At 44.1% G+C, this 27,765-nt stretch overlaps 3 protein-coding genes across 3 annotated transcripts; all 3 read left to right on the top strand.

Annotated features, from left to right (window-relative positions):
* The first annotated feature begins 3 nt into the window (after window positions 1-3).
* Window positions 4-14,625, top strand: LOC124505958 (olfactomedin-4-like). Its single transcript, XM_047072001.1, has 6 exons — window positions 4-72; window positions 896-958; window positions 1,207-1,350; window positions 11,392-11,554; window positions 11,957-12,116; window positions 13,902-14,625. The coding sequence occupies exons 1-6, from the start codon at window positions 4-6 to the stop codon at window positions 14,623-14,625; spliced, it is 1,323 nt and encodes a 440-aa protein (XP_046927957.1).
* Window positions 14,626-17,045: 2,420 nt separating this feature from the next.
* Window positions 17,046-18,890, top strand: UBQLNL (ubiquilin like). The gene has a single exon (XM_047070817.1). It carries the CDS (start codon window positions 17,046-17,048, stop codon window positions 18,888-18,890), a length of 1,845 nt encoding a protein of 614 aa, XP_046926773.1.
* Window positions 18,891-22,712: 3,822 nt separating this feature from the next.
* Window positions 22,713-24,680, top strand: LOC124504582 (ubiquilin-3-like). The gene has a single exon (XM_047070016.1). The coding sequence runs from the start codon at window positions 22,713-22,715 to the stop codon at window positions 24,678-24,680; it is 1,968 nt and encodes a 655-aa protein (XP_046925972.1).
* The last annotated feature ends 3,085 nt before the right edge of the window (window positions 24,681-27,765 follow it).

Genomic DNA, 27,765 nt, shown 5'->3' with positions numbered 1-27,765 from the left:
AACATGCAGTCTTCCTTGGCTCTCCTGATAACCATCCTACTGCTGCCTCTGGCACTCCCAGGGCAGCCTCAGGTACAGGCAGAGGATGGAGGGATCTCAAGTGGGTGAAGAGATGGTTCTGGGTTTTGGACTGGCTTCCCTCACCGCTCTGATCCATTTCAAGAAGCCCCAGGTTCTGAGAGAGAGTGAAGGTGGAGAGACCCAGGGACATCTGAAAGGAGGATGGGATACCCAATGTGCTCTGATTGTTGCTCTGATTGTTGTCAGGCGTAGGGTGACAGAGGGAAAACAAGGATGAACTCTGGGCTGTACATCCTGCTCTTTTATGAGGCATCATTTCCTGCAGAAATATGCCACCCTTTTCTTGTATGAAGGATGCTGGAACTAAGGAAGGACAACCTGGGCTATTGTAAGCATGCACCCTTTGTGTCATGATCCCCAAAAGCTAAACCACTGGGCTGGAGTTGAAGACTGAAGACACAGCCAAATTAACTCCCAGGGCCACAGAAGATATGTGTGGGACTATTCAGAGAAGGACAGTGGCCACACATCTTGATTCTTGAAAAATCTATAAGGAAACCCTAGATGGTTCTTTTTTTTTTCTTTTTTTCTTTTTTTACATTCTGAGAACCTCTGGTTTTTCAACTACAAAATAAAGAATTCAAGTCATACCCTCCTGTGTTCTTGGGAATGCTAAATATCAGTCCAGACTTTGGTGCCTAATGGTGCTGTTAATATTCATTCCCTTCTTTGACAATTTGGAACTCTCTGTTCCTGCTGTCTTCAAGACAAAGTGAACTTGTGGGAATCTACTTATGTCCAGAGTAGAGGTACTGCGGCCACCAAGCTAGTCCCCGAACATTTCTTTTCAGATCATCTTTCCTCTTTTCCACAGAGCCTCAGAGAAGAGTCTACTCCCAGTTCTGTGAACTGCAGCCAGACCCAGTCAGTGCATGAGGTAGGGTGAGGATGGTTCCACCAGTAGGAGCTGGAAGGAGACTATATTTCAGCTCTGGGAAATCAAGGGAAGGGTCAAACTCACGACGGAAGGAGACTTAGACAGTCATGAACACCCTCCTGTGCCAAGAGGTCTCTTCTCAGACTCTCCAGAGTAGGGTCAGCTCTTCTGCTTCATGTTCCCAAACCGTGCACTGTGCTCCAATGTATTTCATTATGCTTAACGTGCCTGTGATCTTGTTTTTGCAGCTGGTGCCAGGCTCTATGGGTAAGGATGGCCTGTGCCATTGTGTGGTTCACCTGGCCAATGACCTCATTCCCCTGAAGAAGCTGGAGCAGCTACAGAGTACAGCCCAGGAGCTCATGGACAAGTATGATCAGGAGCTCTTGAGGGTGAGTGCTGGAGCTACGGGTTGAGGCTGGGAGTTACATGAGCACATTCTCTCCTGCATCCAGCATGAGGATGAGCTGGGCCAGTAGAGAAATTCCTGGAGAAAGCATAGCCCTCATCTTTGAGATGAATTCTGAGTGTGAAGGAAAAAATTAGGTATTGTCCTTGGGATTCTCAGAGGCCATCACCATACAGAGAGGTTTGTGGAGGATGTGCTTTCCCTACATTAACAGGCCAATTTGTGGGTATAAGTGCAGTGGGAGATGGGAAGAGGTTAGAGAAGAAGAAGGAAGTGGAATGGCCAGTGGAAAGGAGACAGAAAAGAGTTTGAATTGAGCTAAAATAGGGGCAATATCTGGAGAGACTTGTGGACCAGGCTAGTGAGCTTGGAATTGATGCTGTCAGTAGAGTGAGGAGTGAATGGAAATGTGGCATCCAGCATGTGATGTGGGCAGTTGCTTTTTGTAATGGGCACTTGGGGAAGGTTGATGAGAGAGGGCCTGAAAGCTAGCTGTCTGTGTCCATTCATTCACTCACCAAGACACTCCTGAGAATGTGGCTGTAATCAGGAAAGGGGAGAGAGAACCTGGGTATACAGAGGAGAGAGTCATTTTTTTCTGTAGCAAAGAGGGACACAATGTCCTCAGCTATGAAATGGAAATAACACTAATGCTCACCTCAAGAGCTGTTTTTGTTTTTGTTGTTGTTTTTGTTTGTTTGTTTGTTTTTTACTTACATCCAAATTATTTTATTTATCTATTTATTTATTTATTTATTTATTTATTTTTTCAATATATGAAATTTATTGTCAAATTGGTTTCCATACAACACCCAGTGCTCATCCCAAAAGGTGCCCTCCTCAATACCCATCACCCACCCTCCCCTCCCTCCCACCCCCCATCAACCCTCAGTTTGTTCTCAGTTACTTACATCTAAATTAGTTAACATATAGTATAATAATGATGATTTCAGGAACAGAATTTAGTGATTCATCACTTACATATAACACCCAGTGTTCATCCCAACAAGTGCCCTCCTAATTCCTGTCACCCATTTAGCCTTTCCCCCCACCCAAAACCCCTCCAGCAACCCTCAGTTTGTTTTCTGTACTTAAGAGTCTTTTTGGTTTGTCTCCCTCTCTGTTTTTATCTTTTTTCTTCCCTTCTCTTTGTTCATCTCTTGTTTTTTAAATTTCACATACGAGTGAAATAATATATTTGTCTTTCTCTGCTGATTTATTTCACTTAGCATAATACATTCTAGTTCCATACACACTGTTGCAAATGGCGAGATTTCATTCTTTTTGATCACCAAGTAAAATTCCATTGTATATATATACCATATCTTCTTCATCCATTCATCAGTTGTTGGACATTTGGGCTCTTTCCATACTTTGGCTATTGTCGATAGCGCTGCTATAAACATTGGGGTGCATATACTCCTTCAAATTAGCACTCCTGTATCCTTTGGATAGGTACCTAGTAGCGCAATTGCTGGGTTGTAAGGGAGTTCTATTTTTAATTTTTTGAGGAACCTCCACACTGTTCTCTAGAGTGGCTGCACCAGTTTGCATTCCCACCAGCAGTGCAAAAGGGTTCCTTTTTTTCTGCATCCTCACCAACATCCATTGTTGGCTGAGCTATTAATTTTAGCTATTCTGGCAGGTGTGAGGTAATATCTCATTGTGGTTTTGATTTATATTTCCCTGTTGATGAGTGATGTTGAGCATCTTTTCACGTGTCTGTTAGCCATCTGGTTGTTTTCTTTGGAAAAGTGTCTTTTCATGTCTTTTGCCCATTTCTTCACTGGATTATTTATTTCTGGGGTGTTGAATTTAGTAAGTTCTTTGTAGATGTTGGGTGCTAACCCTTTTCTGATATGTCATTTGTAAATATCTTCTCCCATTCTGTCAGTTACTTCTAGTTTTGTTGATTGTTTCCTTCACCATGCTTTTTATCTTGATGAGGACTCAATAGTTCATTTTGCTTTTGTTTCCCTGGCCTCTGGAGACATGCTGAGTAAGAAGTTGCTGTGGCTGAGGTCAAAGAGGTTGTTGTCTGATTTCTTCTCTAGGATTTTGATGGCTCCTTGTCTTAAGTTTAGGTCTTTCATCCATTTTGAGTTTGTTTTTGTGTATGGTGTAAGAAAGTGGTCCAGGTTCATTCTTCTGCATGTTGCTGTCCAGTTTTCCCAACCATTTGCTGAAGAGACTGTGTTTTCTCCATTGGATATTCTTTCCTGCTTTGTCAAAGATTAGTTGGCCATATGTTTGTGGATCCATTTCTGGGTTCTCTATTCTGTTCCATTGATCTATGTGTCTGTTTTTGTGCCAGTACCATAGCGTCTTGATGATCGTAGCTTCATAATACCGCATGAAGTCCAGAATTATAATGTCTCCAGCTTTAGTTTTCTTCTTCAGGATTGCTTTGGCTATTTGGGGTCTTTTCTGGTTCCATACAAATTTTAGGATTGGTTGTTCTAGCTCTGTGAAGACTGCTGGTGTTATTTTGAAAAGGATTGCATTGAATATGTAGATTCCTCTGAGTAGTATCGATATTTTAACAATATTTGTTCTTTCAATCCATGAGCATGGAGTGTTTTTCCAGTTTTTTGTGTCTTCTTCAATTTCTTTCATAAGCTTTCTATAGTTTTCAGTGTAGATTTTCACTTCCTTAGTTAAGTTTATTCCTAGGTATTTTATAGTTTTTGGTGCAATTATAAATGGGATTGATACATTTATTTCTCTTTCTGCTGCTTCATTATTGGTGAATAGAAATGCAACTGATTTCTGTGCAGTGATTTTATATCCTGCGACTTTGCAGAATTAATGGATCAGTTCTAGTAGTTTTTTGGTGGAGTCTTTTGGGTTTTTCATATGGAGTATTATGTCATTTGTGAACAGTGTAAGTTTGACTTCCTCCTTGCTGATTTGGATGCCTTTTATTTCTTTGTGTTTTCTGATTACTGAGGCTAGGACTTCTAACACTATGTTGAATAACAGTGGTGAGAGTGGACATCCTTATTGTGATCCTGAAATTAGTGGGAAAACTATGTTTTTCCCCATTGAGGATGATATTAACTGTGGGTTTTTCATATATGGCCTTTATGATCTTGAGGTATGATCTTTTTACCCCAACTTTCTTCAGGGTTTTTATAAAGAAAGGGTGGGGGCGCCTGGGTGGCGCAGTCGGTTAAGCGTCCGACTTCAGCCAGGTCACGATCTCGCGGTCCGTGAGTTCGAGCCCCGCGTCAGGCTCTGGGCTGATGGCTCAGAGCCTGGAGCCTGTTTCCGATTCTGTGTCTCCCTCTCTCTCTGCCCCTCCCCCATTCATGCTCTGTCTCTCTCTGTCCCCAAAATAAATAAACGTTGAAAAAAAAAAAGAAAAAAAAAAGAAAAAAAAAAAAGAAAGGGTGTTGTATTTTATCAAATGCTTTCTCTGCATCTATTGAAAGGATAATGTGGCTCTTATCCTTTCTTCTATGTGAAAGTATAACGTGATGTATAATATTGATTGATTTGTGGATATTGAGCCAGCCCTACATTAAGGAATAAATCTCACTTGATCGTGTTGAATAGTTCTTTTAACATATTGTTGGATTCGGTTTGCTACTATCTTGTTGAGAATTTATGCATCCATGTTCATCAGGGAAATTGGTCTACAATTCTCCTTTTTAGTGGGTCTTTGTCTGGTTTTGGAATCAAGGTAATGTTAGCCTCATAAATGAATTTGGAAATTTTTCTTCCATTCTATTTTTTGGAACAGCTTCACAAGAATAGGTATTAACTCTTGCTTCAATGTTTGGTAGAATTCCCCTGGAAAACTATCTGGCCCTGGACTCCTTGTTGGGAGATTTTTGATTACTGGTTTAATTTTTTTACTGGTTATGGGTCTGTTCAAATTTTCTATTTCTTCCTGTTTCAGTTTTGGTAGTGTATATGTTTCTAGGAATTTGTCCATTGCTTCCAGATTGCCCAATTCATTGGCATATAATTGCTCATAATATTCTCTTATTGTAGTTTGTATTTCTGTGGTGTTGGTTGTGATCTCTCATCTTTCATTTGTTATTTTATTTATATGGGTCCTGTGCTTTTTCTTTTTGATCAATCTGAGTAGGAGGTTATTAATTTTTTAAATTCTTTTGTTAATTCTTTCAGCTCCTGGTTTCGTTGATCTGTTCTACTTTTTTTTTTAATTTTAGTATCATTGATTTCTGCTCTAATCTTTAGTATTTCCTTTATTCTGCTGTTTTTGCTGTTCTTTTTCTAGCTGTTTTAGGTGTAAGGTTAGGTTATGTATTTGAGACCATTCTTCCTTTAGGAAGGCCTAGATTGCTACATACTTCCCTCTTATGACCAGCTTTGCTGCATCTTAGAGATTATGGACTGTTGTGTTTACATTTTCATCGGCTTCCATGAACTTTTTAATTTCCTCTTTAAATTCCTGCTTGACCCATTCGTTTTTTAGTAGGATGTTCTTTCATCTCCAAATATTCATGGTCTTTCCAAGTTTTTTCTTGTGGTTCATTTTGAGTTTCATATCACTGTGGCCTGAAAATATGCAAGGTATGATCTTGATCTTTTTTACTTCTTGAGGGCTGATTTGTGACCCAGTATGTGATCTATTCTGGAGAATGTTCCATGGGCACTTGAGAAGAATGTGTATTCTGCTGCTTTAGGATGAAATGTTCTGAATATATCTGTTAAGTCCATTTAGTCCAGTATGTCATTCAAAGCCATTGTTTCCTTGTTGATTTTCTGCTTATGTGATCTGTCCATTGTTGTAAGTGAGGTGTTGAGGTCCCCTACAATTATAGTATTATTATCAATGAGCTTCTTTATGTTTGTAATTAATTGATTTATATATTTGGGTGTTCTACATTGGGGCCATAAATATTTACAATTGTTAGATCTTCTTGGTGGTTAGACCCCTTAATTATGATATAATGCCCTTCTTCATCTCTTGTTACAGTCTTTATTTTAAAATCTAGTTTGTTGGATATAAGTATGGCTACTCCAGCTTTCTTCTGATGACCATCAGCATGATAGATGGTTCTCCATCCCCTCACTTTCAATCTGCAGGTGTCTTTAGGTCTAAATTGAGTCTCTCATAAGCAGCATATAGATGGGTCTAGTTTTCTTATCCATTCTGATAGCCTAGGTCTTTTTTTACATTTTACTTTTAATTTTTTAAAATTTACATCCAAATTAGCTAGCATACAGTGAAATAATGATTTCAGGAGTATATTCCTTAGTGCCTCTTACCCATTCAGCGCATCCCCCCCCCACAGCCCCTCCAGTAACCCTCAGTTTGTTCTCCATATTTATGAGTCTCTTCTGTTTTGTCCCCCTCCTTGTTTTTATATTATTTTTGTTTCCCTTGCCTTGTGTTCATCTGTTTTGTCTCTTAAAGTCCTCATGTGACTGAAGTCATATGATTTTTGTCTTTCTCTGACTGACTAATTTCACTTAGCATAATACTCTCCAGTTCCATCCATGTAGTTGCAAATGGCAAGATTTCATTCTTTTTGATTGCCAAGGAATACCCCATTGTGTGTGTGTGTGTGTGTGTGTGTGTGTGTGTGTGTGTATACCACAATTTTTAATCCATTCATCCATCGATGGACATTTGGGCTCTTTCCATACTTTGGCTATTGTTGATAGTGCTGCCATAAACATGGGGATGCATTGTCCCTTCGAAGCAGCACACCTGTATCCTGTAAATAAATACCTAGTAGTGCAATTTCTGGGTCGTAGGGTAGTTCTATTTTTAGTTTTCTGAGGAACTTCCATACTATTTTCCAGCGTGGCTGCACCAGCTTGCATTCCCACAACAATGTAAAAGAGATCCTCTTTCTCTGCATCCTCGCCAATGTCTGTTGTTGCCTGAGTTGTTAATGTTAGCCATTCTGACCCGCGTAAGGTGGTATCTCATTGTGGTTTTGATTTGTATTTCCCTGATGATGCGTGATGTTGAGCATTTTTTCATGTGTTGGTTGGCCATCTGGATGTCTTCTTTGGAGAAGTGTCTATTCATGTCTTTTGCCCATTTCTTCACTGGATTATTTGTTTTTTGGGTGAGTTTAATAAGTTCTTTATAGATTTTGGATACTAATCCTTTACCTGATATGTCATTTGCAAATATCTTCTCTGATTCTGTTGGTTGCCTTTTAGTTTTTCTGATTGTTTCCTTCAATGTGCAGAAGCTTTTTATTTTGATGAGGTCCCAGTAGTTCATTTTTGCTTTTGTTTCCCTTGCCTCTGGAGATGTGTTGAGTAAGAAGTTGCTGTGGCCAAGATCAAAGAGGTTTTTGCCTGCTTTCTTCTCGAGGATTTGGATGGCTTCCTGTCTTATATTGAGGTCTTTCATCCATTTTGAGTTTATTTTTGTGTATGGTGTAAGAAAGTGGTCCAGGTTCATTCTTCCAGTACCACTTGCTGAAGAGACTGTCTTTATTCCATTGGATATTCTTTCCTGCGTTGTCAAAGATTAGGTGGCCATATGTTTGTGGGTCCATTTCTGGGTTCCCTATTTTGTTCCATTCATCTGAGTATCTGTTCTTGTGCCAGTACCATACTGTCTTGATGATTACAGCTTTGTAGTATGGCTTGAAGTCTGGGATTGTGATGCCTCCTGCTTTGGTTTTCTTTTTCAAGATTGCTTTGGCTCCGATAGCCTATGTCTTTTGATTGGAGCACTTAGTCCAGTGACAATTAGAGTGAGTACTGAAAGATATGAATTTAGTGTTATGTGTAGAGTTGGTGATGTTCAATGGTCCTTTCTAGTCTTTGTTGCTTTGGGTCTTTTTTGTTTTGTTTTGTTTTGTCTTTTCTCCACTCAGAGAGTCCCTCTTAAAATTTCTTGCAGGGCCGTTTAGTGGTCACGAATTTCTTTAGTGTTTGTTTGTCTCAGAAACTATATTTCCTTCTATTTTGAATGACAGCCTTGCAGAATAAAGAATTCTTGGCTTTGGGGCGCCTGGGTGGCGCAGTTGGTTAAGCGTCCGACTTCAGCCAGGTCACGATCTCGCGGTCCGGGAGTTCGAGCCCCACGTCAGGCTCTGGGCTGATGGCTCAGAGCCTGGAGCCTGTTTCCAATTCTGTGTCTCCCTCTCTCTCTGCCCCTCCCCTGTTCATGCTCTGTCTCTCTCTGTCCCCAAAATAAAGAAACGTTGAAAAAAAAAAAGAATTCTTGGCTTCATATTTTTTTCATTTAGCATGTAGAATATATCCTGCCACTCCTTTCTGGCCTAACAAGTTTCTGTGGATAGGTCTACTGTGAAACTTATCTGTCTTCCCTTGTAGTTTAAGGATTTTTTTCCTTTGCTGCTTTTATAATTCTTTCCTTGTCTGTGTTTTGTGAATTTCACTATGATATGCCTTGTTGATGGTCAGTTTTTATTTAATCTGATGGGAGTTCTCTAGGTTTCTTGAATTTTGATGTCTGTGTCCTTTCACAGATTAGGAAAGTTTTCCGGTATAATTTGCTCACATTAACCTTCTTCCTCCTTTTCTCTCTATTCATCTTCTGGGACTCCTGTGATTCAGATTTTATTCCTTAACAGGTGACTGAGTTCTCTAAGTCTTGTGTCATGCTCTTTTGCCCTTGTTTCTCTTCTTTTCTGCTTCATTATTCTCCAGAATTTGATCTTCTATATCGCTGATTCATTGCTTTGTTTCATCCATCCTTGCCATTGTGACATCTATTCGAGATTGCATCTCAGTTATAGCATGTTCAATTTCAGCCTGAGTAGATTTTACTTCTTTTATCTCTGCAGAAAGGGATTCTCTGGTGTCTTCTATGCTCTTTCAACCCCAGATGGTATTTTTATTATCATGGTTCTAAATTCTAGTTCAGACATCTTACTTATATTTGTGTTGATTAAGTCCCTTGGTGTTATTTTTCGTGTTCTTTCTTTTGGCATGAATTCCTTCATTTTTGTCATTTTGGAGGAAGAAAAAATTAATAAAATAAAAAATAAAAATTGAAAAATTAAATACACAATAAAAAATCAAATAAAAGAACTAGATCCTAGGTGTGTTTCAGTCTGATTGTTGAAAGAATATTGAAAAAAGGGAAAGGAGAGAAGAAAAGTGTAAGAAAAAAATTTAAAAATTAAAAAATATTTATAGAATAAAATAAAATAAAGAAAATGAAATACAATAAAAAATTTAAATAAAAATAAAATAAAGTAAAAAACTATAAATAAATTTTCACTTTCTGTACCCAACAAAGAAAAGAAAGAAAAAAGAAAACAACTTAAGCAAAAACAGAAGCAAAGAAAGTGAACAAATAAATGAACCAGCAAACACAATGAAACCCCAATGAAGTTACATCCAGTTTCCCCTAGAACTTAAACTAAGCACTCTAGTGGCTCCATGGTGTAATGGCTCCATTATCCACTAGGTGACGCTGCTTATCTTACTGGGGTGGATCATTGTGCATGTGTAGGATAGGTGGAAATGACTTCACCCAACTCCCTAGTCTGTGGCACAGGAAATTCCCTCTCTGACTGACCCATGATAAAGCATCCCTCCTTTGTCTCAGGACTTCATTCACTCCTGTCTCTACCCTGTCTGTGTCCAAGCCATCTGCCTGCCAGATGGCACCTTCCTCCAGAGTTTTATTTCAGATGGGGTTGTTTCAAAATACAACACTTCAGAGACCCCTTCACTTGGTCCCACTGATTCTCTGTAGGAGGGTCTTGCTGAGCAATGGCTGGGTGCCAGCTAGCCCCAGAAAATGTTTGTGTGATCCTGCAGCAGCAGAGGTTCAGAGATGGTGACAAATCACAGCACACAGCCGGCTCCAGGTTTCACCATACTCTGGGGTCTTTGTCCCAATACCCTCAAATGTGGCTCCTCTCCAGGGTCCCCTGGAACCTTTGCTGTGGGGAGGCCATTTGGCCTCTACCAAATGCTCTCCAAGCAGGGGAACTGCGTCTCCCCCTGTGGCACACGGACCCGTCAGACCCCACTGCTTGCTCCTGGGAATTTGCCCAGCTTCCTCATCAGAGCGCCACCAGGTACTGAGCTCCAGAACTTCAGACTCAGCAATCCACTGTTTGTAGAATCCTGGTGGTATTGACACCCTCTCTTTTCTCCCCATCAATGGTTTTGGGGAACAGGTTTCTTGTTCAGTCCCCTGCGAGTGTTTTCACTCTTTCTTTCTCTTTCTCTCCAGCTACTTTTGCAGGGAATGCTTTCTTGCACCATGCCAATGTTTTGCACTCTCTCCCTTTCTCTTTCTCTCTCTGTCTTCTCTCTGCAAAAATAGCTCCCTACCCCCCAAGGCTTTTCTCCCCCAAGTTCACCTCTCCACACTGTGTACCTGGCAAGTTCTGTGACTTAAGTTATGCAGGTGGTTGCATTAATCCTCAGATCAACTTCCTAGGTGTTCAAAATGGTTTGGTGCTGATCTAGCTGCGTTTCAGGGATGAGATAAGCTCAGGGTCTTCATGCTGCTCCACCATTTTAACTTCTCTCAAGGGATGTTAATGGAACAAAATAAAATGACAGATCCAAGACAGTATTTTTTAGGCTACGTGGCACTGAGGGCATGCAAATAAAAGAAAAAAGTCATGGATGTTGAGGTTTGGGGGAACTGCCTGTCCATGCCTCCAGACCCAGGTCAGTGAGTACACACGCACCACTGAAGGTCAGGATAACCAGGTCTTGGAAATGAACGGTGCCCTGAAGTCCAGGATTCCCACCACCCTTGCTTCCTCCTAGGAGGCCCCAATCTACAACCTGCTGTGCCTGCAGCTGGAGAGACCACAGGAGTTGGTGACCTGGCTTATGGCCAAGGGAGGACTTAGTGAGGCTGAGAGCCTCTTCTCTTAATTCCAGAGCCATATACATAGATAGATTAGAGAATACCTCTGCCTCCATAGTCTCCTGTCTTACTTAATTTCATAAATTTGATGATTTACCAAATCACTTATTTCTGGAGGAAAAAAAGACACAGAGCTGAGCAATATGGAAGGCTGACATCAGTTCTTAAGAACAGTCTGTGACCCATATCCTTGACATCTCATTTCCACAGGTGGCTAATGCCAGCCTCATACTCAAGCTTCTGGCTGACTCAGACCAGCACGATCTCTGTGCTCTTCGTCAGGAGGTGGATAGTCTCAAGGACCAGCTAAGAGAGTGTGAGAGGGAGAAGCAAGAAGTGGCCTCTGGACACTCTGGTCCACCCCTGCCCCCCGGTGAGGCCTCAGACTGAATTTCTGAAAATTTCTTCTCCCCAAAGATGGTTTGGGAATGCAGCGTTGGTTATGGCATACTGAGGGGTGGGCAGTGAATGTCTTGATGTAGAATAAATCTTTCATTTCCTTGTTTGGTGCATCATTAAGCAATGCAGACAGAGATAGGTATAGTCTCACATATAGGCATCCTAGTAAACATAGATATATATAAATACACCTAAAATCAGACATATACACTAACCTCTATTTGTGCAAAGTCAAGCCTGCTTATACACCTATGCATGTCTTCAGATGTACGGACACATGCTGAAACACACACATAGCTATTACACTTTCATAGCCCTCTCCCTGTGGGCTTTGTGCTTCACTCCTAGTTTCTACCTTGCCTGCTCTCTTCTCCAGGCTCTTGTGACCATGGAGGCCTCCAGAAAGTCAGCAGACCCTTTGTGGTGCAACTCAATTGGAGAGGCTTTGCACACAAGGCAGGTACCTGGGGTCGAGACTCAGCACCCAATCCAGACTCTTCCCTCTACTGGGTGGCCCCTATGACTACAGACAACAGGTAAGTTCAGGATGGTTTCTCTTTTGTACCCAGGTTCATTCCAAATGTTTGCTACCCTACCCTAACGGGATTCTTTATGGCCCCAGCACAACTTCCTCTCTTTGTTTTAGGTATGCCCCTGGACAAACTTAACCTAGGTCTGACAGGTCACGTTCTAGAGCTCCTCTCATGATTAAGAATGCCACAGATGGCTGTGAGCTCCTTCTTGAACCTGCTGTCTGAAATTTCTAAACCCATTGTAATCCAAACTGGCTCTATTGGTAGTCTGATCTTATCTCAAGAACAAACTGTTCTCTACCTGGGCTTCAGAATCCTAGGTTCTTCTCAGAAGAAATTTAGAAGATGAACTTGACTTTACTTGGGACTTGGACTCAGACAGGGTTGAGTTTGAATCTGAGTACTGCCACATAAGATAAGTGAACTTGGAGAAGTACATGAATGTCTCAGACCCATTCTAGCCATCTGGAAGGTGAGGATAGTTAGAGAATATCACATGAGATTTTATAAAGAAAAGTGTGGACAGCATTGTCGGTGTTGATAAATGTTTGTTTGTTTTAGATGAAAGGATAGCTAATTGAATCAAGGAGTAAATGAATGAGCCCTTAAATAAACTGGCAGCCTGGTTAGGAAGCTAGATGCAACTCACAGGCAGGGTGTTTAAAGGTAGTCTATATAGGAATATGACAAAGATCCAACTGAGTAGGACACCACAGGAGGGAAGGATGAACGTGGCTTAAACCTGTCATTGAAGAGCTCAGTGGAAGCTCATCTCAGAAAGATTAGGGTTACTGATAATATTGCTCCCAATTCCTATAGGCATTTGCAGCATATGAAGCACAATTTATGTGTCTTTGCTTTTTAAATCTTCTCCAAATCTCTGTGGTTAAGGAAGACTTACTGACCAAGGCCAAGCAGTGACAACACTCATCATTCAGGAATTATTTATTTATTTATTTATTTGTAAAAGTTTATTTATTTATTTTGAGAGATGGAGAGAGACTATGTGCAAGCAGGGAAGGGGCAGAGAGAGAAGGAGACAGAGAATCCCAAGCAGGCTCTGAGCTGTCAACGCAGAGCCTGATGTAGGGCTCAAACTCACAAACCATGAGAAAATGACCTGAGCTGAGATCAAGAGTCAGACACTTAACTGACTGACCCACTCAGGCACCTCATTCAGGGATAATTTAAAGGAGTTTCCAAAGTGACCTCAATGAGCATAAATCTCTCCAAATCCAGCTCCAGAACTATGATCTACCACAGGACATTGTCTCAGGGACGGGTGGAGGGGGCATCCATAAGGAAGAGCATCCATAAAGAAGAAAAGAATAATAACCATCACTTGTTGATTGCTTACTTTGAGATAAATATTCTAATTGTTTTATTTGCATTATTTTGGTCAGTCCCAACAATCAATGAGATAGAATCTTTTTTTTCCTTTAATGGATTTTAATTATGAGCTGAGGGACTTTGAGCAAATTACTCAGTCTTTCTGAGACCCAGTCTTCAAATCTGTGGGGATAAAACCTACTTTATGGTACTTTCACTATAATTAACTGAGATAATGCATGCACAGTGTCCATGAGACATTGTTGCATTTGATGTTAATGTTATTGCTGTTACTGATTTTTTACAGTTATTTTTTTGTCACAGTATGTTATAAGCAGAAGAGAGATTACCAATCAGTTCTGTATGATTCCAAAGTTCCAACTATTAATTTGAACACTAGCCTGCTCATTTTTATTAGCATTGTGAACCCTGATAATTCTGGTGTGGGGCTTGGCCTAGGTACTTTGACTACTACCAGATGTACAAGTCCTATGATGACCTGGTATTGATGAAGAACTATGAGAAGAGGTCATTTGGCTATGGTGATGGCAGTGGTAACACCGTGTACGAAAACTTCATGTACTTCAACTACTATGGCACACGTGACATTGCCAAGCTGAATCTTTCCTCCAACACCCTGGTGCTACGACGCCCATTGCCCAGCGCCACCTACAACAACCGCTTCTCCTATGTTGGTGTGCCCTGGAAAGATTTAGATTTTGCTGGTGATGAGAAGGGACTGTGGGTGCTCTATGCCACCGAGGAGAGCAAGGGAAACCTGGTTGTAAGCCGCCTCAATACCAGCACCTTAGAAGTGGAGAAAACCTGGCAAACCAACCAGTACAAGCCAGCCATGTCAGGAGCCTTCATGGCCTGTGGAGTGCTGTATGCTCTACGCCCACGGAGCACCCACCAGGAAGAGATTTTCTATGCTTTTGATACCAACACTGGGCGGGAGCGCCATCTCAGCATCCTGCTGGATAAGATGCTGGAAACACTGCATGGTATCAATTACTCCCCCTTGGATCACAAGCTCTATGTCTACAATGATGGCTATCTGATCAATTATGATCTCAGCTTCCAGATGCTGAAGCATAAGCCATCAAAACTGCCAGCTGAAAAGTTCTCTTGGTTTCCTATTGCACCAAAGCCTGTCAAACCCAACAAAGCATCTAGTCCCTGAGACCCCTGGGGCAGAGTATTGGGGGAAGCATATGTCCTCCTCCTCACCATCCAGATGGATCACTCCCCACACCCCCCCACAAATGGCCATCAGTCCTACTGATTGAGAAGTGTTGATTATATTTTTATGATTGATCATTCTTTATAATTGACAATTCTGTATGACTAATGACTCAATCACATTAAAGTTCTTTTTAGTAATGGTCTAGGTGGATTTGATTGGGGTTTGATTGGGAAACAAGCACCAACCCTAACAAGACACCTCTTTACTAGAAATCTACAATTCTAAGAGCTCCACTCCAATTTGTAAAACAAATCTCCTATTCTGTGCTTTGAAAATTGTGAATCCAACTCCTACAATTATAAAATTCTGTGAATTAGGCTTAGAATGGTAAGTCTTAGGTTGAGAGCATCTGGTACCAGTGCAGAAGACTCCAAACAGCTTGTCATTAGAATAGTATGTAGAGGCCCCCTTTCTTTTTTTTTTTTTTAAGATTTTTTTAATATGAAATTTGTTGTCAAATTGGTTTCCATACAACACCCAGTGCTCATCCCAACAGGTGCTCTCCTCAATGCCCATCAGCCACTTTCCCCTCCCTCCCACCCCCATCAACCCTCAGTTTATTCTCAGTTTTTAAGAGTCTCTTATAGTTTACCTCTTTCCCTCTCTGTAACTTTTTCCCCCTTCCCCTCTCCCATGGTCTTCTGTTAAGTTTCTCAGGATCCACATAAGAGCGAAAACATATGGTATCTGTCTTTCTCTATATGACTTATTCCACTAAGAATAACACTCTCCAGTTCCATCCATGTTGCTACAAAAGAGGCCCCCTTTCTTATCCTCAACCTCTTGCAGGGTAGCTGGGGAGAAAAGTGCAGCATGTTGGTGTGAAAATCAATGTTTCACTGTTCTGAATCAAACTCACTCTGAGTGCAACTAGGAGAGGGGTTTAGGCTTGAGTTCCATTCTAGGAAGTGAGCAACTGATGGCTGAGCATCAGACACTCCACCTATTACTTATCTATCTGCATGGTTCACTTCTTTTCCATGCAATGGGATGGAATGTTCAAGATTTCAGACCCCAAAGTCTTCACAGTCACATGAAGGATATCAGATACTTTATACACCCAGTCTCATGCTTATACTTCCCCATATGTATATACATTCGCAAATATACATCCAATCAGACATGTATACAATATTCCATCTACATAGACATAAATGTATATTTTAACATATCTATTAGAAAATTCATGTGCTACCCAAATAAAGATCAAGCACAATCCCCTACAGCTGCATGGAACTGAGAATCTGTTCTAGTTGCCCTGTTAGGAATTTCACTATGAATCACCACCCCCATCACCTCTTGATTTACAGGCATCTCTCCCCCTAATGCTTTGACACAAAGGTGGGCACCAAAGATTGGGCTAAGACGTTGAAACAAATCTTTTTAAAAGTTCTGCTATAATGACATAGAAAAGACCAAGTGAGAGATGAATAAAAAATACTTTGCAAGGAAGGGCTAACTCACCTTTAATTTTAAATGGCCCTCAGAAAACCTCCCCAATGAGCCCCGCTCCTGCTTCTAGAATAGAAGAAATCTTTCCCCACGTGGGAGCACTCTCAATTAAGTGCAGAATCCCTAAGCCTAGAGGCAGAGAAAAACATGACCTCCTCTACCCCTTGTGAACTTTGTTCTTGCTCCATTTTTCTTTGTAAGGCCTCACTTTTTCAAGATCACTAACAAAAGTGAGAAGATCGTTCCTACAGGAAAGATTCCATTCTTACAGGTATGTAGTTTTATCTATGGCTTCAATAAACTCAACTTTCCATTATAGCAAGCCTATCATCCCAACAGGGACCCCCACACAGGACCACAGAGAAACATATCCCACATAAGCAATCTGGTCTCCCCCCTTCCTTTTTTTAATAGTTCCATCCTAAGAACTTTGTCCCCTGTTTTCTGGAAAATGACCTTTTTAATTTTATTATGGAGACCCGGTGTCTCCCACCCCCACACAAATATGTCTTATTGCCCCAGCTAGTCCTTGGAAAGGCTGTGAGACTAGAGTTGACATCACAATATCCCTTTTTTTTGAGAGGTTGTGGTATCTGTGGGTGGGGCAAAAGGGAGGGGCATCCCTGGGTGGAGTCATCTTTACTTAGCCCACCTTGTACTAAGTATGAATCAGTAGCCACCACAGGCCTCAGCTGGGCCACATCTGGAGACCTGGGGTGGGGGGTATAACATCATAAAATACCTGGCCCCAGCCTCATCACTCATCCCTTTTTGGGCATCCAGGAAACCAGCCTTTGGCCTGAGAACACGACGCCTGAGACGAAGGCCAGTGGAAACATTTGTCTGCCCTCACCCCTTCTGCCCCAGCTTCCACCTCCTCACCATCTGTCCTCCCACTAAGGTCCATGCCGCATGTCATCTCTCAGACACCCAAGATGGCCCAGAGTGGGCGTCCTTCAGGTTTGCCTACAGACGAGAACATCTCTCCTAGTGTCACCCGAGTGATAGTGAAGACAGCAGGCAAGGGGGAGGACTTTATGATAGCGGACAACACCTCTGTGAGGCAGTTCAAGGAGAAGCTATCTGCTCACTTTGAGTGCCAAATGGACCAACTAGTGCTGGTTTTCATGGGCCGCCTTCTTAAAGACCATGACACACTGAGACAGAGGGGCATCCGAGACAGCCACACCATTCATTTGGTCATCAAGTCAAAACATAGGTCCAGATCCCTAGCCCATTCCTCCCAGAACCTGCTGACCAAAGATCCCTGCCACCGGAACAGAAACACCAAAGGAAACAGCAGTGGGGTACACCAACTTGCCAATGTGAGTCACACTCCAGTGGAATCGGCCCTTCCTGTGGAGCCTGATGCACCCAAAGTGCATACCCAGGATCTGGAAGTGAGTAATCCAGATTGCATAGCACAGATGCTACAGAATCCTAGCATCCAGCAGCTCCTGTCCAACATGGCTCCCATGAGACAGTTCATCTCAGAACACCCAGACGTGCAACAGCTGATGCAGCAGAACCCAGAAGTCTCCAACCTCCTTGACAATTCTGAGATCCTATGGCAGACTCTGGAGCTGGCCAGAAACCTTGCCATGATTCAGGAGATAATGCAGATCCAGCAACCTGAACAGAATCTTGAGCATCCACTGAACCCACAGTCATACCCGGGCTTGGAGACAATGACAGGTGGGGACAATCCCCTGGGCCGGAGTTATGCTGATTGCAATGACCACATGCTCAACAGCTTGCAAGATCCCTTTGGGGGCAACCCTTTCACAGCTCTCCTGGAAGGACATGTTTTAGAACCAGTTCAGTCCTCACCCCTGTCTCCACCACAACCCCAGGAACGGAGGGACCAGCTCCCGCAGCTCCCTACAACCCGAGTCATCTATACTAGTTCCTGTGGTTTATCCTCCATCACCTCAGCCAATGTTGCCCCTGACAAGGTGAACCATACTTCCAGTGCCAGTACTACCACTATCTCCACCAAAGACCGGAGTCATAACTGGGCCATTCAGCAGCCGACTGGTGTACCAGCCTTACCTAGCATAGAGCTTACCCAGCAGCCCCAGGCAGAGGACAAAGATGCCACCACCTCTCGAGATAGCTCTGACCAGAAATTAAAGGATGATCCCCAGCTGTCGGATGAGCAGAGCAGCTCCCAGATCACAGGAAGCATGGTGCAGTTGCTTTTGAATAACCCCTACTTGGCAGCCCAGATGATGTTGTTCATAAGTATGCCCCAGCTGAGTGAACAGTGTAGGCAGCAGCTGCCCACATTCCTGCAGCAGACACAGCTTTCCGACATGCTTCTGGCCTTAGCCAACCCTAAAGCATCACAAGCAATATTGCATATTGAGCAGGGTCTGCAGCTGTTGGCCACAGAGGCTCCTGTTCTTCTACCCTGGGTTGCACCCTATCTATGGGGCCTGGGTTGGCTTCCTTCACCCAGCTGCAGCTACCCTGACACAGTGCCCTGGGCCTGGGATGTGCCAGATATGGCTGAACCCAAAGGTCCTGAGTGCTGCCACAAATCCGGAGCAGCCCGGCAGAGGCTACAATCCTTAGCTGGAGACTCTTCCCACCTTCCACAAGCCCCTGAGATTCGTTTCAGCCAGCAAATGGAATCTCTCCAGGCCATGGGATTTGGGAACCACCATGCCAATCTGCAGGCACTCATCGCTACTGAGGGGGACACCGGTGCTGCTATTCGCAAGCTCAAGAGATCCCAGGGATTCTAACCACCATGCCTACTTCTGTGCTTCTTGTTACCTGCCTGCTGACCCATTTGACTACATCATCTGCCCCTTCCACCTCTTCCAATGCTTCCAGCCAGGAAGCATTGGCCATGGGTAAAAGATCTGTCAGTAAAATGGCTACTCCCACATGCCCCCATCTGAGGTTTGGTTTTGTTTCTCTTGCAAGAAAAGCCACCGTCTGTGTGTGATATCCCTGTCTCATGATGCAGACATGAGCACACACACACACACACACACACACCATGCATATAAAGCACAGATATCATACCATACTCTCATACCCAAGAACGTGTATATGTAGCCCCAGACAGGTGTGCACACATACACAAGGTCACATGGCCAAAGATTTACATATAAAGGCACACACATTCAACACACTGCACAGACAGCCATGGGCATGTGCAGCAACACACAAATACCTAAAAACACTACACTGACCCACGTGTAGAGGAAGACAGTCATAACAAAAAGGGAAAAATACTATAGATGGACACAGATATTCAGTCATAAAGACTTCCTCAAGTTTTCAAGTCAAATTGTTCAAGTCTGAAGGTGGGAGAAGAATGGCCTGGTGGGTCAGAGTAGGATAAGTCCACATTTCATCCAGGTCTTGGTAAGTATTTATCCTCCCAGGAATTTCTTACTAATTGTCATAATCATAGGACTTTTCTGGACTGTTACCACTGTCTCTTTAACTTAGAGAGGTACAGCTGCTTACCCTCACTGTATATTGCCATCACCAAAACACAGCCTCAAGGGGACATGGTACCTTCCAAGAATATCATGTCCTTCAGCATATCTAATGTTCATAACTTGAGTTCTCTGTAGTTAGCCAAGGTCCTATCTCCCCCTCTCCTGGCCTCACCAAGAGCATCCTAGCCAATTGGCATGTAAACACTTGTGGCAATTATTCAATCATTTAATAAGTTAAATGTTGTTTTAGGTACTGAAGAAATAGCAGTGACCATATAAAGTTCCTTTATTTTTTATTTATGGGGTTTACTTCTGTGGGATAAGACAGTACTTTACCTAACTTTTGAATAAGTGCTATGAAGAAAAATAAAGCAGGATAAGGTCTTCTACATAGAGGGCAATCCAGGAAGGCCTCTCTGGAAGGGCAAGAGTAGAGCAGAAACCAGAGGGGATTGGGATAAATGAACACGCACTCCCTTGGGAGAAGTATGTTCCAGACAGAGAGGACGACTTAGGATAAAAATGTGAGGTGGGAATATTCTTGATGTGTTTGAAGAATAACAAGGAGATGATGTAGCTAGAGTGGAGTGAATAAAACAGTGGGAGGGAAAACAGGACATCAGAGAAATCAGGAAGAGCCTTGTAGGTCTGGTAAGGACTCTGGATTTTACTATGAACGCAGCGGAAAATCACTGCTGGGTTTTGACCAAATGATGGAGGTGTTTCAGTGGATTCTCCAGCTGCCGAGTGCAGAAAGACCATGATAGAGGTCCAAGTAGAAGTGGGAGCGCTGGTGCAGCTCCCTTGCAGTGGAGCAGGTGGGAGATGGTAGTGTCTGGAGCAGTGGAGATGGTGACATGTATTCATATTGTGGTCTGCAAAGGGTTACCACAGAATTCCGTGTGCTCCTCACAGACCACCTTCCTCCAGCCCTGTCTCTGCCATCAGCGAGAGTGAAGGAGGGCCCACAAAACTCCAAGTACTCCTGTGGATCTACCAGAATCCCACTCTTCCCCTTCAAACTAGGAAAAAGATCGGTCTCAAGAAAGACATGACCACCAAAATGGATTTTCTACTTTCCCATTAAGATGCCTCCATCCAATCAATTAGTCTGATTAAGCTTTATACCCTGTTTGCCTCAGGTTACATGAAAAACCCAAGCTGTTTGAGTCGTCTTTCTGATTCTTGTCCCACTATGCTCTGAAAATCCCTCAGCTGACCCAATTTTCCACCGGTCATCGATCCCCCACACTTTTCCACCCTACCATTTAGAACTCATAATTTAGCAACAGCAAACCCTACTGTATCTACAACCTTTTCTCTAAATGATCCCCACCTTTTCACCATGACTGAGATCTGGCTCTCCACTGACAGCCTGCATGTTCTCTGCTCCATCCTGTTGTAATGCATAAATTGTCTGTGGACCCAAATCAAGCTCTCCCCTTTCTTGGGCACTTATCCCAACCTCTCCAATCCATTTACTCAACAGCTGACTTTTTCAATCATCTTCTCTTCCTTCTGTGTCATTTTTCCCTCATTGTGTTATATCCACCAGAATAAAAGCATGCTGTAACATTCTCAGTTTAAGAAAAAGCAAAACAAAAATGTCTTTATCCCCACATGTCCACACAGCCATCATACCCATTCTCTTACCTGTAATACTCTTATTTAATCCATTTCCTTTCCAAATCACTTGCTTTGAAACCCCCTCCAGTCAGTGCCCCCTCCACTCTTCTAAACTGGGCTCATCATGGTCCCCCCTTTTTTTTGGTCAAATCCAGAGGTCAGTTCTCTTCCTTTATCTTCCTGACCTACTGGCATCATCTGACATTGTCGCTCTCTCCGTTTTGAAACTCTTCTCCATTTGCTTTCTCTCCTTCTCTCCTTTTTCTGACTTGATGCTTTATTTCTTCTCAATTTCTTTTGTAGAACACATCTAATATTCCATATTTGAAAATATGTAGTGCCCATGCCTTGGTCTTTTTACTTCTATCTTGTTCCTATACTCACTAATCTTATGGTTCTAAATAGTCAGTGCTGGATAACTGTGGACTCCCAATAACGAACTCTCTCCCTTCATGTCCATTTGGGTATAAGACATCTTGAATGTATGTGACAACGAACTCCGGATTTTCTGTTTAACAACTTTATTCCCCGGTCTTTTTTTTTTTTTTTTTTTACATCTTGGTAAATAGCCAATTCATTCTTTAAGTTATTCTGGGGAATAACAATAATCTTTTTAGAAGTAAAATAAAAACTTCTTGTCATTTTTGGACCCTCTTTCATGCTCTAGATCCTGCCCATCAGAAAGTCAACATTCTGAAAATATATAAAAAATTAATGGCTTATGAATCAAAGAGAATACAGAAACATCAAATGCCAAGAAGACCAATTCAGGGTGCAGCTGAATTTGGTCTTAACAGTGACATAGGGGGCTAAGCCTTTCCTAATTGCTTAATCCAGAGCTGAGGCTCCACTCACTACCTACAGGTTATGTGGAAGTAGGATTCTTGGCCTGAGATGGAAGGGTCAGCCCAGGCCCCTCCCTATGAAGAAGCCAATCAAGAGAAAGGAAATAGAAGAGGTAAAGGTGGAGAGGGTGGTTTGGAGTTCCTGGGGATACAGAGCACCTTGGAGAGGTCTCCAGAATCCATTGTGTGAGGCTGTGATGTCAGTGCTGAGGTCACAGAGGTCTCCTGATGGAGTGGGTTCCGGCCCAGAAGGCTTCAGGGGTGGCTGTTAGCAAGATGAGGGCGGTTTGGAGCCCTGTATAAGAGGAAGGACGGGGCCACAGCTGAGTGGTATGTATGCCCCGACCCAAACCCTTCTTCCTGACTTTGCCTTTCACTCATCAATAGACCTCTTTCTCAGGGCATTTGGTCTCCTCTCCCAACCCCAACGCCTCTCAGACCCATAATCCTCCATAACCATCCCATCCTGAGGACCTCATTGACCCTTCCATGCAGACCTTCCTGTGCTTTCACCCTGAGACTCCAAGCCCTATTCCTGCTCACCTTTCCTACTTTCACCACTGCTTGAAAGGATGATGTTGGTACCCCATCCCCACCCCCCAGCTGTGTCCCCACAGACCTGGGCCTCCTGCTGCCTACCATGGCCAAAAGCGGAGAGGCCCTGCCACAGGGCAACCCAGCGCCGATCCCGGACCACCACCTCATCAAGGTGACGGTGAAGACACCCAAGGACAAGGAGGATTTCTCAGTTACAGATACTTGCACCATCCAGCAGCTGAAGGAAGAGATATCTCAGCGCTTTAAGGCCCACCCTGATCAGCTGGTCCTAATCTTTGCTGGCAAAATCCTCAAGGACCCTGACTCACTGGCACAGTGTGGAGTACGAGATGGCCTCACTGTCCACCTGGTCATCAAGATGCAACGCCACACCATGGGCACTGAGTGCACAGCTGCTTCAATCCCTGCCCCAGCCTCCAGCCCTAGATCATTCCCTCAACCAAGCTCCATGTACCCAGCAGATGGGCCACCCGCCTTTAGCTTAGGTGTTCTCACAGGCCTCAATGGGCTAGGCCTGACCTCCGGTAGTTTCCCCGACCAGCCAAGCTCACTGATGTGGCAGCATGTCTCTGTGCCTGAGTTTGTGGCTCAGATCATTGATGACCCTTTCATCCAAGGTCTGCTGTCCAACACAGGCTTGATGCGCCAGCTGGTTCTCGATAACCCCCATATGCAGCAGCTGATCCAGCACAACCCTGAGATCGGGCATATTCTCAACAACCCCGAAATCATGCGGCAGGCATTGGAGTTTCTCCGCAACCCAGCCATGATGCAAGAGATGATGCGTAGCCAGGACCGGGCACTCAGTAACCTGGAAAGCATCCCTGGTGGCTACAATGTGCTTCGTACTATGTACACGGATATTATGGACCCGATGCTTAATGCTGTACAGGAGCAGTTTGGTGGCAATCCCTTTGCCACTGCCACTACTGCGAATGCCACCAGCAGCAGCAGCCAACCTTCGAGGACAGAGAATTGTGACCCTCTCCCTAACCCATGGGCTTCCACATATGGGGGCTCTGTTGGCAGGCGAGGCAGGCATCCTGGGGACCAGGATGTATCCGAGACTAGAAATAGGGTTCCCACCATTCTAGGTAATATAAGGCTCTATGACTATCTTCAGCAATTACATGAGACCCCCCAGTCCTTGGGAACCTATCTGCAAGGGACTACATCCACTCTCAGTCCGAGCCAAGAACCACCACCACCAGGAAACCGAATGCCCCCAACTTCATCCTCCTCCCAGGAACGTGAGTCAGGCCAGCCTCTCCCTAAGGAATCAGGAGCCATCAAGGGAAAGTCCTCTTGCCCATTGTTCCTGAGATATCCCCCAGAGAGCAGTACTGGACAAGATAGAGGTCAAGGTGGCACAGGGAATGGCTCCACTGGCCATGGCACCAACATGCCTGATCTTGTCTTAGGGCTGGGGCATTCTGCCAATAGGGCCCCATTCGTCCCTTCATCAGTTTCCCCTATGCCAGCTACCCCTGGGATCCCCGAGCATGCCCGGCTGCCACCGGTAGCTTATCCAAGATCTCTGAGGCCCACCAGCGTGAACCAGGTCCCACAGCTGCAGGACGAGATGCGCCGGCAGCTGCCCCTGCTGCTGCACCTTCAGGCAGCCATGGCCAACCCTCGTGCCATGCACGCGCTCCTACAGATTGAGCAGGGTCTGCAGATCCTGGCCACTGAAGCACCTCGCCTCCTACTGTGGTTCATGCCTTGCCTAACAGGGCTGGGAAGTATGGTAGGTGGTACAGAGCCTAGAGGGGGTGCCCTTATGCCTGAGGATCCCCCTCTAGCTCCAGCTCCTGAGGTACCCCCAGAACAGGGCTCTGTGGAGCTGGGCCCCCATTCCATCCCTTTCCTCCAGATGTGGCAGGCTCTAAGTGGTGCCAATCCCCAGCAGATGCAGCCCGAGATTCACTTCCGGGTGCAGCTAGAGCAGCTGCGAGCAATGGGTTTCCTGAATCCCGAAGCCAATCTCCAGGCCCTCATAGCCACTGGGGGTGATGTGGATGCTGCTGTGGAGAAGCTGAGGCAGGCATAGGAGACCTGGTTGTTCAGACCATGTCTTTTCCTCTGTTCCCTTTCCCCGTATGCCACTACCCTAACTCCCCCGATCTTGAATGCAGCTGCAGTATAAACCAAATCCACTATGATGCCCTTTACTGTGGAGACAATGTTGTTCCAGAGTCAATGAGGAAGATTTGGAGCCAGAAGCAGGGTGGGGGTGCTATGAGTAACCCAACCACGCCCGCCACTGTACAATCTTGGGGCCCCAGTCTGCACTCTGCTTATGCCTATCTGGAGATGCAATTACATCCAATCTCCAGTGTCTGCAGTTGCCTGAGTCTGATTCTTTGTGGGTTATGGGTAAAAGGGGGGATATGGGACGAAAGGTGGTAATAGGAGCTGTCTCTGCATGGGTGGGGAGCGGGGCTTGGAGGGGAAGATCAAAAGTTTGAAGTTCAAAGATTCAGAGGCATAGAGAACAAAGGAGCGTGAGCTGAGGCCTTCAGCTTTCCTGGTGTCTTTCCAGAGGTCCCCCAGACTTTGTGTCCTGTAGAAGCTGCCACCATGTACTTTGTTCTTTAGAGCATTCCTGCCACCAGCCTGACCAGGAAGTGGGCACAGTTTCTTATTTCTATCACCCCTGAAGAGCATCCCACAGGTGGCTCTCACTTTCTGGATTTGATGCTGATTCCTGAGTAGAATGGGAGCCCCAGGATTTCAGGCTAAGTTCCAAGATTCCCTAATCCCACCAAGATCACAAAGTACTGTCCCTGGTGGGCACCCCGGATGTTGTCTTTCTTGCAGCTCAGAAATGGAGGACTCACCCGGCGCTCAGCATTCTGCTCGAGGTTTGAAATTCAACGTGAGAGTCACGATCCTCTTTCACGAGGTTATCGTCTGGTGGCATGGAGTGTTTAAACTGTAGTTGAAGAATACTTATTATATATAGTACAAACTATGATAGGTGCTGCAAGGACCAGAAGCTGTTAAACAGCAAACAGGTTTGATCTTGTATAGGGAGACAGGCAAGGCTCCATGAGTATGTGCTCTAAGCTGACATCTTAAAAGTGGTAAGAATGAAGTAGGCCAAAATGTGATGGGAAAAGGGAGAGCATTCCAGCAACAGAGCCATTGTGGACAAAGGTACTGAGGCGAGCTGTGCACAACACACAGGAGGTGCCCTCGGCATCTCACACTAAATTCTTGTTTGCACTCAGAAATGCTGCCCGTTACCCGTGTCCTTCCAGGGGAAGAGTGATACAGTTCATGAATCAAACAAGCAAACCATACCTCCCCCACATGAGTGAACATTCTGGAGAAATGCACCAACATACAGTGCGTGTTCACACTTAAATCCATCACTACATGGCCACATCTGTGTACATGTGCTCACACATACACGCAGAACAGTCTGCTAAAGTTTCATCACAGAATGAAGGTGTAAACACAAACATTAATGTGACCTTCTTGTCAAGGCAGGGAAACGGGTCTTTAACAGAGGGGACCACTATGGTAAAAGTGGCCGTGGTATGTACTTAAACATCAGAGACCTCGCATTGGGGGTTCTTTAGGAACTTGGAGAAACAGAACCTCTGCCTGGGACCCAGGATGCTGTACTAACCAACCTGTCTTACCTTTTAGCGGCCAGCAGGTGTCAGCGGTGAAATGAACTTTGCAACTTCCTCCCCCTGGTTTTGGGTTCAGTCTCTAGGTGAAGCAGGAGGCTTCAAGCCTCCTTTCTACCTCCTCTTCCCTCCCCCTCAGTTGGGCAGGAGTTGTCCTGATCAAAGGAACTACTAGGCAGGGTACTAGGCAGGCAGGGGACAGTCTTTGCCTGTCTGTCCCCTGTAACTAACAAGGTGGCTGCTGTGGACTGCCTCTGACCTGGAAAGGTGTACAAGGCAATCTCTAAGTGGAATCCCCAGAAGGCTAGGTAGGTAAGACAAAAAGCCTCTGGGAAAGATATATGCCTTTCATTTGTCTTTCATTGGGCCAAAGGAGGCACAAGAGCTCATTTGGAGTAGGTCTCAGGGCAGGTAGGGGATGACAGTCTGGGTCTAAAAGTTCTGGCTAAGGAGGAGAGTATTCATTTAATAGACTGTTTCCTGGCCATATCTTAGGAGAACCCTGGACAGTGGATTGGGTGTTTGGAGTATTTGCTGTAGCCTCATCAGAGACTGAACTCATGGACACATGTCCAGCTCCATGGTGGTGTCCAGGAAGAAAGGGGTTCCTGGGGCAGGGAAAGTCCTTGTCAGCCACCTAGGACTCCACCTAATGTACGGTCTGGCACATGGAAAGCAATCAAAAACATTGAATAAATGAATGAGAGTGATGAGTGAGGAAATGAGCAAGAAAATGAGAAAGAGGTTAGGGAAATGAGGCATACAGGGATCAAAAGAGGGTACCATGGGATGGGGCTTGGGAAAATGGCAGCCATTGGAGTTTGGGAAGAGGGAATCCCATCAGGCTGATGTTACTGAAAGGGCAGCCCTCCCGAGATGTCCCACTTTCTCCCTGCTCTGATTCCTCTGTTAGTAGAAGTCCAAGACCAAGTGATTTGCTAGAAATAAAAAAGAACAAACAAACACCCCAAACCCCCCCAAAAACAAACAAACAAAAAAACCAGCATTGAAGCCTGTAACGCTGCATCACAAATAGCCAGCCAGGTAGGTGGACAGCAATTTAAAAGGAAGGTGTTCTTCAAACAACAGAAAGTGTTTTTATGCACCTGTTCTTTTTTTTTTCCTTTAGATACTCCCTTAATACCTCTGTCATAAATATACGCACACATTTTTTTTCTAGATATTTTAGGGTTTCACTACTTAATTTTAAAAGTTAATGTTTATTGAGGCTTTCCAAATGCCAGCCCTGTTCTGAGCAATTCCTATCTGGATCCACACAACAGTCCTCTAATGCAGGTGGTGTTACTATTCCCATCTTTCAGAGGAGAAAAACTGAGGCTTAGGGAGAGGGGAAAGTACACTGCTTAAAGTTGGGTAGCTCCCGCGCAGCCGAGGCAGGATTTGAAATTAGTCTATTCCAGAGTCCACTGTACTCAGTCAAGTTAATTCATGCTTTAATCCCTACCCAAAAAATTGCAAAGGGCAGGGATTTGT

This window comes from Lynx rufus, unplaced genomic scaffold (assembly GCF_022079265.1).
Source record: "Lynx rufus isolate CCGP_SWC_20201006 ecotype Redwood Valley unplaced genomic scaffold, mLynRuf1.p SCAF_9, whole genome shotgun sequence".
Classification (NCBI taxonomy): domain Eukaryota; kingdom Metazoa; phylum Chordata; class Mammalia; order Carnivora; family Felidae; genus Lynx; species Lynx rufus.
Note: the sequence above shows the minus strand (reverse complement) of the source record. Positions and strands in the feature narration are given on the sequence as shown.

Coding starts and splice junctions, on each gene's coding strand:
- LOC124504582 (XM_047070016.1), top strand. CDS start 22,713: ATGGCCAAAAGCGGAGAGGCCCTGCCACAGGGCAACCCAGCGCCGATC.
- LOC124505958 (XM_047072001.1), top strand. CDS start 4: ATGCAGTCTTCCTTGGCTCTCCTGATAACCATCCTACTGCTGCCTCTG. Junction 73..895: donor CACTCCCAGGGCAGCCTCAG/GTACAGGCAGAG, acceptor TCTTTTCCACAG/AGCCTCAGAGAAGAGTCTAC. Junction 959..1,206: donor AGACCCAGTCAGTGCATGAG/GTAGGGTGAGGA, acceptor TTGTTTTTGCAG/CTGGTGCCAGGCTCTATGGG.
- UBQLNL (XM_047070817.1), top strand. CDS start 17,046: ATGCCGCATGTCATCTCTCAGACACCCAAGATGGCCCAGAGTGGGCGT.